This window comes from Maniola jurtina, chromosome 3 (assembly GCF_905333055.1).
Source record: "Maniola jurtina chromosome 3, ilManJurt1.1, whole genome shotgun sequence".
Taxonomy (NCBI): domain Eukaryota; kingdom Metazoa; phylum Arthropoda; class Insecta; order Lepidoptera; family Nymphalidae; genus Maniola; species Maniola jurtina.
The window spans coordinates 11,033,863-11,051,886 of record NC_060031.1 but is presented as its reverse complement, the minus strand read 5'-3'; the positions used below and the strand labels follow the sequence as shown (position 1 = coordinate 11,051,886).

Here is an 18,024-nt window from a genome sequence, read left to right as displayed (position 1 = left end):
CTTTAACAATAATTAATTATTTATAGAAGTCGTAACATTCGAACCAAATGCGAGGGTATTATTATGTCGAGTATAAAATGGGTTTATGAGGTTTTATGACGGAGCTATACACTCTGCTTTTCATTTCAATTGCAAGCATTAAGCACTTAAAATTATTTTCATCCAAAGTGAGAACGAGAACACCCTGAGAACACAATATCATAATTCACACAAGCGCTGAGTCTCTTGTTTGAAAAATACTAGGTATATGGCGTTTCCAAATGAACACTGCATCGAACACGGATCCACCATATTTTGGGTTGACTGCAGACACAGATGTGTGAATGTAGGTACATGAAGTCGTGACTCAATTATTTTCAACGTGTGTCTCGTAAAACAAGCGTGCAAAATTGCATGTTTTAATGTGCATAAAAGTCCACCAAGGGCAAATAGAGGGTAGTATGAAAAAAAATGTGACACACTTTGTTCCGTCATTATATTAATCAATGAAATATCCACAATTTTGCTGTTATTGTTCAATCGTTACGGGTAACATTGTAAACGTGTGAAATATTTGTGAGTCGACGGCTTAGTGGAAATAATGGCAAACTATAAAAAAACAATTACAAACTGCGTTTTGTGCATTCAACAAAATAATTAAAAACTTCACTGTCTGAATGGTGTGTTTTTCTTAAATATCTACCTGTATAAAAATTCATTTAAAAAATTCTATGTTCTGGTTTAACTCCTTCATTATCAAACTTTTAAAAACCACATTGTTTCACCGATTCTTGGGTTTTTAATATCAAAATTATCTGCTCACAAACCCAAAACTATATGGTAACTTTATCATAGCACAAAAGTCCGATTTAAATATCCTTTAAATCAGACACCTAATTCATTCACAAATTATACACAAAAATAATTTAATTGTAAACCTAAAATTCGCCCCTACTATATTAATGTTACCCGTTCACCCGTTTCTACTGTTCGCGCCATCTTCGCGCCCAATTCGCGCCAGAATTGTTTGAATGTCAATTGTCAAATGTCAATAATTTATGTGAGATAAATTTTTATTTGTTTGATTTGCGACAAAAATAATTAAAAAAGAGAACCTTTTATGATTCTAAGGTGGTTTGGTTCATTTTTCGAAAGAAGGTAAGCGTTTTTATTATTATATAGTTTGCTTTAAGAGAGTACGACGACGGGAAATAATATGCCCCTGGGTGATGTTTGACTGATAGCTGAACCACTAGCCTGACGCCATTTTCCGGTATTGTTTAACACCAACACCGGTTTATTTAGCGTCAGGTAAGTACATTGTATCGATATACTTTCATGATAAATACCATTGTGTACTCAACATTATAATTGGGCATATCGTTTTTACTGAAACCTAATCCGAACTTCAGAGCCTCGCACCTGATATTACTTGGTGCCTGGTAACCTGGTAGTAAATCTACAGTATCGGTACCTATCAAATCCGAAAGAGTAGACCTAAAAACAGTGTCATCCTATTCACTATGCTTTAATATCTACTGTAAAGGTCAATTTAAAATTTCTAAGGGTTCAGTTTGGGTGACAAAATAAATGGTGTAAAAAAGAGCAATATGTTGGGACCTAATTTTATGCTTCTTTGTGTGTGCTGAGGCTCTTCAGCAATCATCTGCAGTCTGCATTATTAGGTACTTTTCTTGTACTTACCTAATCAAGTCTTGACAGTTCAAAGGTTTAGGAGACCAGGTTGTTAGCTCAAAACCTACCTGTTGGATTATTTGCTATACCTATTACCTACTCCTAACAAAAGCATTACACCTATCAATAATAGTACAAAAATTATGATATACTTACTTATTTAGAATTTAAAAAAAAACATACATTTTTTCACATTTTCTGTGAACTCATCACACTGATAACTAAATATGTTAAGACATTCACGGTTTGCAAAGTAGGATCCACTGAGCCAGCAAGAACTCAAAAAGACTAAATGCAAAGCAAATTGCTTCTATACATCTTTCTTATTAAGGACTACTTACTTTAAATTACACTTAGATTCATTGTTTTACAAATTTTTCTTTGTTAAGTAAATATATTTTTTAAATCCAGTGAGAATTCTTTGATTTTTTGGCATAAAAGTGCCCTGTCACTCTCCAGGTCTTTGCCAATATCCATGCTAAAAATCGCATCATTCTGTTGCTCCATTGTAGGCAAACCAACAAACAAACGCACATTACTGGCCGTATTATAATTGTGAAAGTGTGTTTGTTTGTTGGTTTATCTTTATTGGTTTGTCCCTCAATCACTTCACAACAGATTGATGTGATTTTTTGCTACTTTATGCTGGCTACTTTATATCCTGGAAAATCAAAGAGTCCCCATGGGATATTAAAAAACTAAATCCACATGATTGAAGTTGTAGGCATCAAGTAAAATATGGGTAGTGATGTAATTATTAAATAATCCTTTTCATTTATTTAAGGTTTGATATTTAAGTCATGCCTGAGGATTGTACAACAGAGAGTGAACTTGAGCAGGTGCTAGACGATTTGGAGGACTACAGCCTCAACGCTCGCAATTATCAGACTTTACTGGACACATTGAATTCAGTGGACCATATCACAGCATCAACAGCAGAAAAACTACTATTACTATGCTTTAGAGACAGGATAGAAGACTGGAAATATACCACACATGTCCTAAACATAGTAAAAACTCTATTGAAAAAAATCAAAGTGAGTTCATAACTTATTTACCTAAACCACTTTATTGCATATTATAATATGACAAAATAAAAGTACAGAAAATATTATAATTTAGTAAGCATAACAGAGGGTGACCTTATGACTTAATTTATAAACTTGATTTATAAATCTGATCAATTTCTTGAAATTCCATGACATAAAAGGAACAAACGTATGGTGCAACATGCAGCATGGGATATGTACTGCTCGCCCTCCCACTGATAAACATGCAGGAAAAACCAGCCACTAAGCAAGCTATATGTACCACAACCGCGCAGCACCACACATATCCCAAAACCACGTGACGCACGTTTCGCCCTGACGATATGATGATGCCCTGCATCTGTGATAGATATATTAATATTTTTACAAAAATTTTTTTTTAGGATGGACTTTGCACACCACTACCAAATCTTGTACCTTCAGCATTAGCAATACTAAATGTGCTTAACACGGCAGCACAATTCAAACTTGAAGCACTGAAGACAATGTGCTTTGAGATTTTATTATCTTACCCTGATGAAGCTATTATCGGTCTATGCATTAGCCATTCTCATGAAATATTTAAGCTTATCAATCTATATTGTCAGCGCGATGATTTAATACCTGCTGAACTCAGAATACAGGTAAGCTCTTTTATAGTACTGAACTGTAGTATAAGAACTGGGTTACACTGAAAATATTGGCTTATTCCATTTATCCACCCTTAAACAGTCACCTCAGGGTTTATACTCAGGCATGTGAGTCCATCTACCCCAGACTAAAAAATAAGCAATTAATTGACTGATCCAGGGTGGATACTGAATAGATGGACACATTTTTCCGTGCATACGACCTAGGTTATTGTTTTATGGCAGATAATTGGAATAAACTCAAAACTTTGAGTAAAATATCATGTATCTGTTAAAGTAAATCATTAAATTTTTGTTACTATATGATGCCTGCAATTTCGTCTGCGTGGATGCAGGGGTTTTTAATCCTGTTTTTTTTTAAACTGATTCTCCTGAATAAAAAGTAGCCAATGTCTGTCTCTGGGATGCAAGCTATCTCTTCCAAACTTCGTCAAAATCATTTGAATCGATAAGCTCTGAAAAGCACTTTTACATTAATATTATTAGTATCAATTTGTTTAAGTATAAAACCAGCTTGAGAAAATCCCCACGATTTTTCTGCTAGATTCCACCATTTTGATGGATAAAATGTATATTATGAGAATGGCGTTAGTTCTCTTTTTTTCCTCTAAACTAAATTTAGAGTATCTGCATCTTTTTCTTTTTAATATTGCTATAAAAGGACAGACCATGAATTTTTAATTTTAAGACACTTTTTAGTGCACGCTACAAATTTAAACAATAGGCTCGCGACTGGCAGCTAAAGCCATGAGGTTTGTCTGTCCTTTTCTTATTCCATTGGTAAGAAAGAGATGCTAAAACTCTAAATTTTAGTTGCGCTCAGAATCAGGACCAAACCAGGAATCAGGACTTCTATGAGTACTAAATTGTTTATTAATTATTCCCAGCCAATACACATTGTAGCAAGACTTCTCCGAATATTGCCACCTGATACAAAGGAAACATTCGTAAAAGATGGAATTAATATTTGGTTCACACGAGTTATACCACTTGTGGTTGGAGAGTCAGTTACTAATACTAGTGACACAGTGCTGAATTTATTGGAGGCATTAGAACTGTTGACTGATGAACTTGTTAAATTTGAATATGCGAAGAATTCAAGTTGGCTAGAGATTTTAGTAAATATTCATACACCAACAAGGTAATTTGAAAAGTTGTGTACATGACTGTATTAGGCTATTTTACATCTTTTTAGGGTACCATACCTCAAAAGGAAAAACGGAACCCTTATAGGATCACGTTGTTGTCTGTCTGTTCGTCTGTCCATCTGTCCATCTGTCCCATCTGTCATGTCTGTCAAGAAAACCTATAGGTCCTATAGGGTACTTCCTGCTGACCTAGAATCAGGAAATTTGGCAGGTGGATAGGTCTTATAGCACAAATAAGTTAAAAAATCCGAAAACTGAATTTGTGGTTACATCACAAAAAAAATATGTGTTCATGAACAAATAATTAGTATTTTCAATTTTCAAAGTAAGATAACTATACCAAGCGGGGTATCACATGAAAGGGCTTTACCTGTACATTCTAGAACAGATTTTTATTTATTTTTATGCATAATAGTTTTTGATTTATCATGCAAAATGACAAGAAAATACCGGAGTACGGAACCCTCGGTGCGCGAGTCTGACTCGCACTTGGTCGGTTTTTTTTCTTTATGAGAAAGGTTGTCATACGAAAAGTATATTATTATACTACACAAATAGGTTTAAAATTAGACTCATCTAAAACAACAAATTATAATGAGTGTCATTTGGATATATTATTTAGTTATAAATTATAACATTTCTCATAAAGTCAAAGTGTGTAGTTTCATATTAATTAAGAATTTGTTATGAAAGATGTACAAATTACATTTACCTCAAGATTCCTATGAATGTTTTAGGTATCCAGCATTAGTGAAAAGCCTTTTAGAAAATCGCAGTAACTATTGGCATAGACTATGGATTGTTTTCATCAAATTATTAAAAAGTCAAATAACAAAATGTAATAATACAACTGCGAGTCCAATTAATACATTGCTCCCTTGTGTAGAGACAGCTTTTAAATTGGATGTTAAAAACCGATGTAGAGCTTTTCTTTGCTGGAATGCTTTAATAGACAACTTCTCAAAAGAGCCAAGTGAAGCGCTCTTGAACAAAAGGTTGAAACTATTAATGGTACCTCTTACAGCAAATAATGCAAAGGTAGAAGAAACAGCTTTAGCCAAATTGAAAACATGGTGGTATTTGATTACCAGTTTTGAAGCAAAGCTAGATAAATTCTTAGAAATAGTTGTGATACCGTTCTTGACATTCTGTTTTGGTAAACCAGGAGGTCATCTGCTAGTACCAGGAAAGATTTCTGCTAAAACAAAAGTTATGTGTGTACAAGCATTTATCAATGTAATTGGACATTCTCAATGCGAAGGATGCGTGGCTATGCCTAGATTGAAGGTGAAGTTGTTGAATACAAAGCTACTGGTAAATCATTATAAAGACTGGATTCATTCCATCAGCAGTGCTATAAGGATATGCGTGGAGCAAAGTGGTGATTTTACTGAGCAACACATCAAGTGTATTTGGAAGTCTTTTATTATGACAATCGGCGAATTGCCAGAGAACAATATTAGACGAGATCTTTTTAACGAGGCATTAATATTGTTGGATGGATTGACACAGGTATTTTTTTTCTTTTATTGTTCACAAATACTTACTGATGACATTGGCAAATGTACACCATTTGAATGAAATGTTGAATAATTATTTATTATTTTGGCATAATTTATAATATCTAACCTGTAATTTAATTTTAATGTTGTTTCTAAAAATGTATACCATGCCATATTTCGAAATGAGTTGAGTTGTTTCCCTTAAAAATGTTACATGCAGACACATTTTGGTATTTTTTTGATGTAACCATAATTTACGATTTTTGGAAATTTTCCCTTTACTTGTGCTATAAGATCTACCTATCTGCCAAATTTCATGATTCTAGCTGAATGGGAAGCATCCTGTAAGTTTTCTCGACAGACACGACAAACTGGCAGACAACAAAGAAATTCTAAAAAAGTGTTATTTTCATTATTTACAGGACTGTGACAATCGGCTGATGGGGGCTATAGTGAATGTATTAATACCAACATTGTTCGACAGGGATGAGGAAATTCAGCCATTGTTGAAGTCAAATGATGAACAAAACGCACCAGTTCACAAAATTTTTGCAGTACTCAATAAACTGCCACTTGACAGCTTAGAAGATAGGTATGTATAGTACGCGACAGGTCGACATGGCAATCGGGGTATGAGGCGGGGGACACCCCCCATACCCGCGCTATCCCGCATAGAGTTAGCGCTGGAGCTGTGCTGCTCTGCGGGGCTTCCCTCCGCCTCATACCACGTTCACGATGCCGACCCGTCGCATACTATATGTGTAATAACTGGTATCTGATTAATAATTTTTATTTGTAGCAAGTTACAATCTCACCGGATGGTCCGGTCCGGATCCAGTCTTTTATCAAAAACACTTGTGTGATAAGAAAAGTTCCACCATAAGTGGAAATTCATATATGATTCTGATCACCACTAAAATATTTGCATCTTTCCTTACCAATGTAATAAGAGAAGGACAGACAAACTTAATTTAATTCAAAAGGGTCAAACCTTGTTAAAACAGGCACAGTCGCGCAGGTTTACTTGAATTAAACGAGAATTATAATTAAAAGAAAGCAACTTAAGAGAAGAGTATTTAGAGTCTTTAATTTAAAATTAATTTTCCGTCCTTTTTAGCAGTATTAATAATAAAAAGATGCAGATACTCTAAATTTAGCTTTGAGAAAAAAAGAACGACGCCAATCTTTAAGCAAAACTACATTGACATGTCTAAACTCTACTCTAAAGGTATATCCATTTCCAGAGATCGCACATTTTTTCTTAGAGAAGAATTGAAGAAGATAATCCTATTTTTAATGGATCTGTCAGTTTAGTTTCAATCAGTTTCAATTTTGTTTTATGGCGCCTCCCTCCCTAGCTAACTCCCTTACTAAGAGTGTGTTTTGATGTTTGATAAAAAGTCACTGATTTGACTGGTAGTCATCATCCCTATTGAACTAGCTCCATTATGATATAAAACAAATTTCTTCTATTGCAGGGTAACTGCGCTAGAAAGTATCAAATTGATGGTAGACTATGCTGTTAAGACATCAAGCAACACAGTGGAATTGTTGTTGATGACGTTGACGTCAAACGGCGTGTTGCTGTGGACGGCGCTGGCTGAGGCCATCGGTTGGCGTGTGTACAGCGCGTGTCCGCGCCTGCTCGCTAAGATGTTCCTGTGGCCGTTCAACTTTATGAACAATTTTGCTAACGTAAGTATACACAATAACACAGACTCAGATAAAGAATCAATGGATTTGTCAGACGCGTATACCCAATAGGGTCAAAATAACAAACAAATCATACTTACAATTGAAAGGTTTGTTTCTTAATTTGCGCTTGCTATGACTGTTACAGCCGATCACACAGCAATGCACCATAAAGGTCTTTCGACACACCTTCAATACTAAATATAAAACAGAAATAAAAGACATACTTACCCAAGGTCTTCGAAAAAATAAATACATATTTAAAATTATATTTTCATTGTTTTAGAAAGTAGAATCGACGTCAGCTTGGCTCAACCTATACAAAACCATAAGTTCGAATAAACAAATAAAATCAATTAATAAAGACATTATCAAAGCATTAATGACCCATGGTGTTAAACATTCATCTTGTGTGTTCGTTTTGAACGCTACAATTGCTGTGCTGGAGAACAAACTACTGCAAGGAGGTTAGTATATACAACCTTTTTTTAATTAGCCTATATTACGTCCAGATTCTTTATAGGTTGAATAAAATATGGCAGCAAAAATACGAATAGTAAGAGTGTAAGTTTTAAATTCGTCTTTTGGGGATTTTCTATTTTTTGGCTTGTAATCATTGAAGTAAATTAAATTAGTTCATTATAAAAGAGATATTTTAACCAAAAAAGCTATCAAAATTAGTATGACACTGGAAATCAAGTTGTAAGCAAAAACGAGTTGCAGCGAGTTGCATTTTTTCATCATGACTATTCGAAAAACGAATATAGACATTAATGGCTGGCGGGTACATAATTCTATTTTGTTCTTATGGGAGTTTGAATTTTCTCTCGCTGATTGAGCCGTGTTCATGCTATAGTATTTTGTTTTTTCTCATAGTTGGTTATGAAAAATAGTGTTTCACTTGGAGCCAAAATATTTTTCTCGTAAGGCGTAGGTATAGTGAATTCCTCGCTACGCTCAGGATTCTATTTTAGAATCCTTCACTTAGCACTGAATTCAAAATAACGCCCTCGAGGAACACAATATCATTTTGGCCCCTCGTGACACAAATAACTATTGTTCGGAATGTCTCGTCTTGTACTACATAGAGCGTGTAATATAAATAGATTTATATCTGTCATATTTGATTTGATTGGTCATTTTTGACAGCGAAACATAGAATTTCTAAATGGACTCTTAAAACTTACACTCCATTATTGGCTTGGAATTTGATGTAGTATGCAATGAGCAATAAATGATTAGAAAGGCGTGCTGAAATCACTCTACCGACAGTGGAATAAGCTTCAGACTCTACCCAAGACCCGCTCACTGAAATCTTGGTGGCAATAGCTCTTATCTAATGACCATTGTAAACTCAGTGAGACAATAAGGATTTACAACTAAATTGTTGCATTTGTGACTTCATTAAAAATGAAAATTAAATTACATAACTTATTTAATTAAACTAATGTATTCAACATATTGTTATATTATGGAGTTTTTAATGCAATAGCTTAGTTTAATCATCAATATGTTCTTGTAGAAATAAAAATTTCTGATTTCAAGATATAAGCAGAAATTAATTGAAGTATTGAACAAAATATTTATGAATTGTGGCAACTTGGGTACAGCTTACCACCTTGGTAGAAATTTGACGAATCTTTAGTAATATGATATTGCTCAAAAATTTGTTTATGGATTTATTACAGTTGAAAACCTGATGCATAATAACTATGGTTAATATTTTTTTCAGATACTGATTTCGATAAAGAGGTGGAGTTGATTCTTCAACTGACCAGTGAAGTTAATGAAACACAAATAAAATTAATACTTCCATCGCTTTCTGGTATTATAGTTCATACACTAACTGCTTTGATTAAAAACATAAATGTACCTGTAGCAGAAACTGTAATGTTTATTATTAACAACATATTGAAAATATGTAAAGTGGTATTTCAAGAACAACCTGAAAATGTAAGTATTAATTAGTTTAAATATTAATTCAGTAATAATTAATTATTATTAATATTTTAAGATGCCTTCCCTGGCGCAGGAGTAAGCGCTGAGTTCTTATAAGTGGATGGTCCTGTGTTCGACTCTAGACAGAGGCAATTTGGGAATCTACAAAGATCTGGTCTGGTGGGAGGCTTTGGCCATGGGCAGCTACCACCTTACCTACAAAGCTGTGCTGCCAGCGATTTAGCGTTCCAGTGCGATGTTGCATAGAAACGCATCAAGGGTATGGGTTAATCAAACTGCCACGCCCCTGCCATATTAGCTTGCTTTCATCTTAGACTGCATCATCGCTTGCCACCAGATCAGATAGCAGTCTAGGGCTAATTATTATTGGGATAAAAAAAAATTATAATCCAAATCTTTGAATTGTCCTCTTTGTTCCAGGAAAGTGATCTCCTTAAAGATATCAATAATATCTTCAATTCATTAGAATCCTTCTTCAAGTTGGATTTGTACTCTAGACTAAAAATTTATTTAGCGGATCAATTAAAAGAGTGTGCACCATATCTTAAAAATGACAAATTATTACATAGCCACATTCTCGCCATTTATAAGACATCTGTAAATAAAAATCTTGCTTACAATACTGTGGAGGAAGTTGTCCAAGCATTTGAAATTAATGAAGTGCCTAATTTAGAAAGTCTAACCCCTAAACAAAATGAAGATTCAAAAAAATTTCCTACCCCAAGTGGTAAGGCTGTAAAGAAATCCAAAAAGGAAGCTAGTATAACAAGTACTGTTATAGAAAATGGAGAAGAGTATGTTGTTGTCAAATCAAACTGGAAATTTAACCCTAGAAAATTAACAGAGAATCAGAAAGAAAAGCTGCAAAGAAAGAGAGAAGATATACCAGCCATGTATCAGGATCTGTCTCAGTCACAAGATGAGTTTAAGCTAACAACTTGGAAAACAGATTCACAAGACACAAGTACCACATCGAGTAAATCAGCAAATGAAGATGTTTCTGTGATACTTAAAAATATACCTAACTTTTTTCCAAAAATAACAGAAAATGTCTCCTCCAAACCTGTAACAGATGTAACACAAAACACAGAACCTAGTAAAGAAAAATTTAACATTAATAATGACAAATCTGAAAATGATAAGATAAATAATGTCCAAAGTACTGTTAAGGATGTTAAATCTCCGCGTATGGCATTGAAAGATCGTGTTTTACGTAATGTGCGGAATTTGACAGAAAGGTCTAATTTAGATCAAGAATGTACAGATGTTACAGTAAATATTTTGAAAACTCCTATAGTTTCAAAAGTCAAGCCTTTAAGTAACTCAATAATCTCTACTCCTTCGCAAATTAATCCAGAAAGACCATCACGAGTGAAAAGAAAACCTAAAAAGTTTGACGATGTAGAATTACTCTCACTGACAAAAAAACGGCATTCATTAAATAGCAGCGATTCACAAACCGATATCGAAATAACTGAAAATCAAATTAATACTAAAATGGACACTGTGAAAGACGACAAGACAGTTGATTATAAAGCAAAAGATGATAAAGATAAAAAAGATGATGACAATGATAAAGCAAAAGATGTGGACAATACTATTGAAAACTCTGCAGTGGTTAAAAGTGATATAAATGCAGTAGAACGTCATGAAAATGATGAATTAGGAGGAAAAGTAACAATGACCAATTGTTTTGTAGTAACAGAAAATTTAAATCTTACAAATGATGCTATAAAAAAATGCTCTAAAAAAGATGAAAGTAAAAGTAATGCCCTACCTGCAACTATGTATTTCAAAAAGAAAGAAACAATAGAAGAGAAACCATGCCCTTATAAAACTGATAATAGCAAGGTATATATATCAAGTGATAAAATAGAAACAGTAAAGGAAAAAGCTGAAGAAAAGACATGTTCTGATGATAACACTGTTGCTGTCTCTACGCCTAAAGTAACAGATAAAGTGATAGAAAAGCAGGCATGTTCAAGTAAAAAGTCAAACAGGAAGAAATCGCGTATAGAAAGTCAACTGGCAATCGACATGGTCGAAGGGCATCCGTTTTTGAAAGTTCAGTCTGAAAAACGATCAACGAGAAAACCCGTCTTAAACTCTCCACTTAAACGAAAACGTCTGTCGTTTGATCCGGATAGTAATAAGTTTAAAAGAAAAGGTACACGCAAAGCGGAAAATAAAACAAAAGAAAAATCTATTTCCATTAAGGATACTCCGAACTCTGAAGACATTTGCGCATCACAGGATTTTATTGAAAGTTCCCAGGATTCAGCTGTGACTACGATATCTGTGAAATCTTCAAAACCTCTTGAAATTAAAAAAGCCGTTGTCGTATTAGAACCCATACAACATGCAGAAGGCTCAGCTGAAACAGATACACAAAATTTGATAGATGATCAAATCAGCATAGATCTAACAAATATGGAAAATAACAGTGATATTGAATTGCCTTGCAACAAGACCAATTTAATCAATCTAACAGAGGAAATGGACACTCAACCAATAGATTATAATGCAGTGGATGTTTTTAGTGAAAACAAAGATCCTCCAATTCTTGTAATTTCTGAGGTCGTTATAGAACCATATACACAAAATACGGCTGATGCCGATACGGAACCAGTGGACCCCAACATGTTCTTAGAAACATATACTGTAAAAACAGGCACATTTGATTCAGATCAGAACACACAAATCACAGACATTCCTGAATCTAACAAAATAAATAGTGAAAGTGCAGAAATAATTGTAATAGAGGACAATGAGACTAATGCATCCCTAATGACAACTGCTGAAGATGTAACAAAAACTTTGTCCGAGTCAATATTAATAGAAGTAGAAAAAGAGGATTCGAACACAGCGTGTAATAATGAGCAAAGAAAAAAAGACTTTCTGAATAACACATTACAAATATCGCCTATAAAATCAATGAGCCCGGTTCGAGATGAGAAATCTCCATCGCCCGAAACGAGTACCGATTACGTAGTGATAAATCTGACATCACCTGTACAAAGTAATGGACAACCGTTTGAAATTTGTGAATCTCCAGAAATATTTACGGAAGACAAAGTGTCGCCTGATAAGCGAGACCAATCTCCGCCGCGAGAGGAAGTCAGTGTCAAAAGTGGAAGTCCCAGTTCGTCTTTGTCTTTAAAGAAAAATAGACCCCAGATGCGTTCCGGCGGCAGGGCTGCCCAAATGCTAGGACTGTGCGTCCCAGATAGATTACAACCAATCATGGCTTCCGAAAAACATACAGACCCCGAAGAGGCTAAACGAAGTCCATCTTTGAATACATCCGCGAAACGTAATTTGAGAATTCTTTATAATAGTTCTGTTTCTAATAGTGAAAATATTAACACTTCCGATGATACCGAGGACAGCGAAAGTTTCCTCAAATTCAAAAGAACTTTGCCCACTACTGATTGCAGTCCTTCCGGGCCAATTTTGAAGAGGAAGTTAATCGACATTACAGACGAAACCACCGCATCACCGGCGAGTAAAGTGAGTGTTTGCCATATGAAAATCTCGTTATGTTTTAACACAATTTGCTTACTATCTTTTGTTGTTTCAGAGAAAACGTGTGAGCTTCCACGACCCACCGGTATCTACGACTATTTGCGTTAAAAAGTATATTGAACCTATCAGTATTCGGTCTCCACAAAATTCTGCAACTAAACGCCTAGAGAGGCAGACGCGAGCACAAACAGCTGCCAAATCACCCAGAAGATTAGAAAACGCATTCAAATTAGATTGCGTATTAACTAAAGCGGTAGAGAGTTTTACCGGGGCTCCCGAGACTATGACCGAAGACACGGAAATGAGCTCTCTAGATGAAACGCCTGTACTTGAAATAATAAAAACCAGTGATTTGAATGATACGGATCCAATTTGTAAAGAACTAGAGGATTGTGAAGATCTTATAGATAATATAGCTGCGGAGTTATCGTCGCCCGCGATGAAAGCGTTGCTTGTTAAGAAGTTCGAAGGAAAGGTAGAAACTATAGGGGACTTGGCAAAAATGACTGAGCTCGAAGTTAATAGACTTTGCATCAAAGCACCTAAAGTCCAGATCGCTAAGAAAGTTTTAAATGAATATTTGTCGAAGCTCAAGCAAGCGAGTGAGGAAATTACTCCGACGGTCGAAGCGGCGATGAGCGAATCGACTGTTCTGGAAGCCAGAAAAAGTATAGAAGTTCAAACAGACAGTACTACATTAGAAAGTACTGAAACACAGACTGATAGTGTTTCAGTCGCATTAGCCAGTTCTCAGACAGATGAAGCTGTGATGTCACATAGCTTTGCACAAACTAATGAAACAGGAAGCAAATCAACGACAGATATTATAACTGAATGTTTATCAGAGGTGGGTAAATTAATGACATACATAAATCAACTGCAATAGATATAAAACATAGTGATTGTTACAATTCTCTTTCTTAACATTTTATTATTAGACATTTATATTTCATTTTTATTCTATTTTATTACTGTAATTGTGTAATATTGCGTACCGTGAGGCTAAATTTGGCTGTACTTTTTGCTTAGATCAAGACCAATGTATTTTAACTCAAATCAAAGCAATAAATTGATGGATTGATTGATTGATTTATTAGTCTGTTGGTGCAATGGTGTTACCGCATATATGGGAGGACCCAGGCTCGAGTACAAACTAGATCAATTCGAACCTAACTTGGTAGTAGAGTGCGAATTTAGGTGATACACACTAATAAAGTGCATATATCTTTTCAGAGACCCGATTTTGTTGAAAGATTATCTGAAACTATGGATGAGATATCCAAAAAGAAAATTCTTGAAAACTTACCAAATGATGTATTAATCAAAATATTACTGGATAAGAGCAGCAGTGGGGATGGTAAACACGTATTATCGATTCTGCAAGATCATCTAGTGGAAAGGTTTGAACATAAAGATTTGATACTGTTTTGCAGTAGTTTGTTAAAAATGGTTTATGATGCGTAGTCTATACTTATATATTATAAGTTGGTATGTACAACTAATCCAAACATTACGTATAGTACCTATGAATAAAATATCATGAAGTCTCCCTGTCTCCCTCGCACACGGGCTACTTAGCATGATTGAGAAAATTATTGTTTTGTTTGTGAAATACAGCGTGATTTTTGTTTTTAAACCGAACATTACATAACCATTTGTTAATTATGTATAGCTTTCGTTAAGTGTTCGACAGTGAATGATAGCCACAAAGCTCATTTGACATTTATTTTTAATCCATTGAAGGTTTTCTATGAAAAGTTATTTTAATAGAGCATAGGCGAAGCAGCAATGTAGAACTAACCAATGTCTAATCAGCTTGGTGGCTGTCATTCAATGTTGAACACTGATTTAGGGAATCACTCGCTGGTCTATCAATGTAACAGTTTACTATGTGGAATCTAATTAATTGTATGTATTATAACTATCAATATTATACTTGTACATATTACACGAGAATAGAAATCACTTGGCATCAATGACATAATCTGAAACATTATTTAATTTTACAAAAAATCTTATCATTATTGTATGCTAAGTCCAGTTTAAAATCCTATGTTTTCTGTTGTGTGACCCTCCATAGCAAAAAACAGTATTAATGCATAGAATAATTAAATTGATATGCAAGCAATCAGCATACTGCTGAGTCGTATTTACAATCAAAATATTAAAAAAATTCAAAGTATAAAATACTTTTATTGTTATATTTTAAACACGGACACAACCATTTTCAATTTGATACCATTTCTTTTTTTTTTTTTCAATTTGATACCATTTTTCACTCGGCTTTCACTAGACAAACTGTACAGTGTACATGCTTTTTTTATTGTATTCAGTTTTATTTATTGTATCTCAATTTTCAATAGTTTTAAGATGTGTGTGAATATGACATGCGACTAGTTGCGACGGTAGATAGTGATGTTTTATACAGTACTAAAGTTGAAAATTGAAACCTATAGAGCGCACTTTGGACTTTGCTTAGACTTAAGTTTGACTTAAAACGAGACAGACTTATGCCAGCGGTATAACACTGTCTCGTTTTAACAGTGTCTTAAGTCTGAGCAAACTCAACTCAAAGATCTCGCCTTTACTGATCGCAGACAAGTAGTCCAATCTGAATGTTGCAACATGGAGGTTTATGCAGGTCATAGACTAAAAAATAGTACACAAGCCCGCCTAAGATCTGGTTTTAGGATTACGTACATCAACAGGAAAAAAGGAACCCTTATAGGATCACTTCGTTGTCTGTCTGTATGTTTGTCCGTCTGTCGTGTCTGTTAAGAAAAAATTATATGGTACTTCCCGTTGACTAAAATCATGAAATGTAGACAGACAGACAAAGTGATCCTATAAGGGTTCCTTTTTCTCAGGAGATACGGAAACCACCTTCGGCCAAATCTTCGGCTTCACCCAAAAAGGGGCCGAAGTTTTGACTTAAAGCTAAAGGTTTCTAGCATGTGCAGAAATTGAACGAAAGAGTTTTAGGAGTTGATTATTATGATAATCTAATTATTTCACACTAGTTGAGAAAAACTGAGACTGATTATGATTGTTAAATTACTTATGTAAATAAATTTTATAATTGACTTTTTTTCGAAGTGTTTTATTAATAACATGTTTAACTTTCAACAAACTAACAATTAAAAAACCGGTTAAATGCGAGTCTCACTCGCGCACGAAGGGTCCCGCACAAAATATTTTTACATTAATTTTTTCGTGAACACATTTTATTTTTTTTTGGTTATTTTTATAGGTTTTCTTGACAGACACGATAAGCGGAAAGACAACAAAGTGGTCCTAATAAGGGTTCCCTTTAGGCCGAGATCTATAGAGCGTATTTTGACTTTGCTTAGACTAAAGTTTCAGTTAAAACGAGAGATTTATGCTAATCATAAAATTTGGCAGGTAGGTAGGTCTTATTGCACAAGTACATGAATAAATCTGAAAACCGCGAATTTGTGGTCACATCATTTAAAAAAAAATTAAAATATGTTTTAATTTTCAAAGTAAGATAACTATACCAGGTGGGGTATCATGTGAAAGGGCTTTACCTGTACATTCTAAAACAGATTTTTATTTATTTTTATGCATAATAGTTTTTGATTTATCGTGCAAAATGTTGGAAAAAATACTCGAGTACGGAACCCTCAGTGCGCGAGTCTGACTTGGACTTGGCCGGTTTTTTTTTGTTATTGAATGAATTTGGAGTATCAGCCAGTCTGACTTGATTGCATTCGTCACACTGTAGCTATCAAACTTGTGCTAGGCCTGCTGAACGTTGATTCATACTTAAGGCTTCATTTACACGAGAGCTTTTTTAACGTCCGTTAAAAAAGCGGCTAAAAAAAGTATCTGTTCACATGTAAAAAAGCGCTGACGTGTGAACGTAAAGGCACTTGGGAATACATTAAAATTTGTTCTATTTGGACGCTTTTTAACGGACGGTAAAAAAGCTCTCGTGTAAATGAGGCATAAGGGAGGAACAAAATCAAATAATAATGCAAATGTTATCAAAACTTATTTTATTTTATTTATATAAAACAATTCAAATATTTACAATATTCAGTCATGAGTTGTGATCGTGTGTGATCACGATATACTTGTCATTCATACATAACAATGGGTTGTAGTAATTACAACAAATGCAAGGCAATATCGTTACAGTATGAATGAGCTATTTTTAAAATAGAATAAGGTAATGCTGAAACGGACACAAAGCGCGACGGAAACCAACGGAAACTGCGTGTCAGAACGTAACACAACGCGTGCGTATGGTAATATAACGCATTTACGTTCTCACTCGCCACTTTTGCTTTATGTGTACCTACGTCTGTCATGACAAAAATGACGTGGCATTTGTCACATAGAGCAAAAATGGCGAGTTATCAAAATGTATGCACCCTATAGAGCCGATTCACACCCAGCACGTACACGTGACCACGCGTGTAGTGACGCGCGTGAATCCATAGACATAACTGCACGCATTACGTCTAAGCGAACGTTCACGTCACGCAAGCGGTATGCCATGTCGCATACAGTTCCATACATTACAACGTCATGGTACGCCCTACGTCTACGCTTACGCGACGCATACGCGGCCTGTGTGGCCGACGCATTAACTGCATGAAGTATGTTGCACTCTGTGGCAAGTCATAACAGGAGCGCGACTTATTCTCTGTCTTACTTAACACTATACCCGTGTATGGGGTGTGAGTAAAACGGAGTTATTAGCGCTGCTTCATTTCGATTCGTTTCTTTATTAATACGCGTTATTATACCTACTCGCGCTTTACAATATTCCTTCGTACAGCTCTTAGAATCGCGTATTTAACATGTTTCCGTCGAGGTT

The 18,024-nt window shown here is 34.8% G+C and overlaps 1 protein-coding gene across 1 annotated transcript; it reads left to right on the top strand.

Moving 5' to 3' along the window:
* Window positions 1-1,010: 1,010 nt before the first annotated feature.
* Window positions 1,011-16,267, top strand: LOC123881225 (telomere-associated protein RIF1). Its single transcript, XM_045929923.1, has 12 exons — window positions 1,011-1,137; window positions 2,459-2,711; window positions 3,107-3,346; window positions 4,240-4,493; window positions 5,238-6,012; window positions 6,425-6,594; window positions 7,481-7,697; window positions 7,981-8,161; window positions 9,427-9,647; window positions 10,074-13,163; window positions 13,234-14,025; window positions 14,412-16,267. The coding sequence occupies exons 2-12, from the start codon at window positions 2,475-2,477 to the stop codon at window positions 14,640-14,642; spliced, it is 6,408 nt and encodes a 2,135-aa protein (XP_045785879.1). The 5' UTR covers window positions 1,011-1,137; window positions 2,459-2,474; the 3' UTR covers window positions 14,643-16,267.
* Window positions 16,268-18,024: the final 1,757 nt, after the last annotated feature.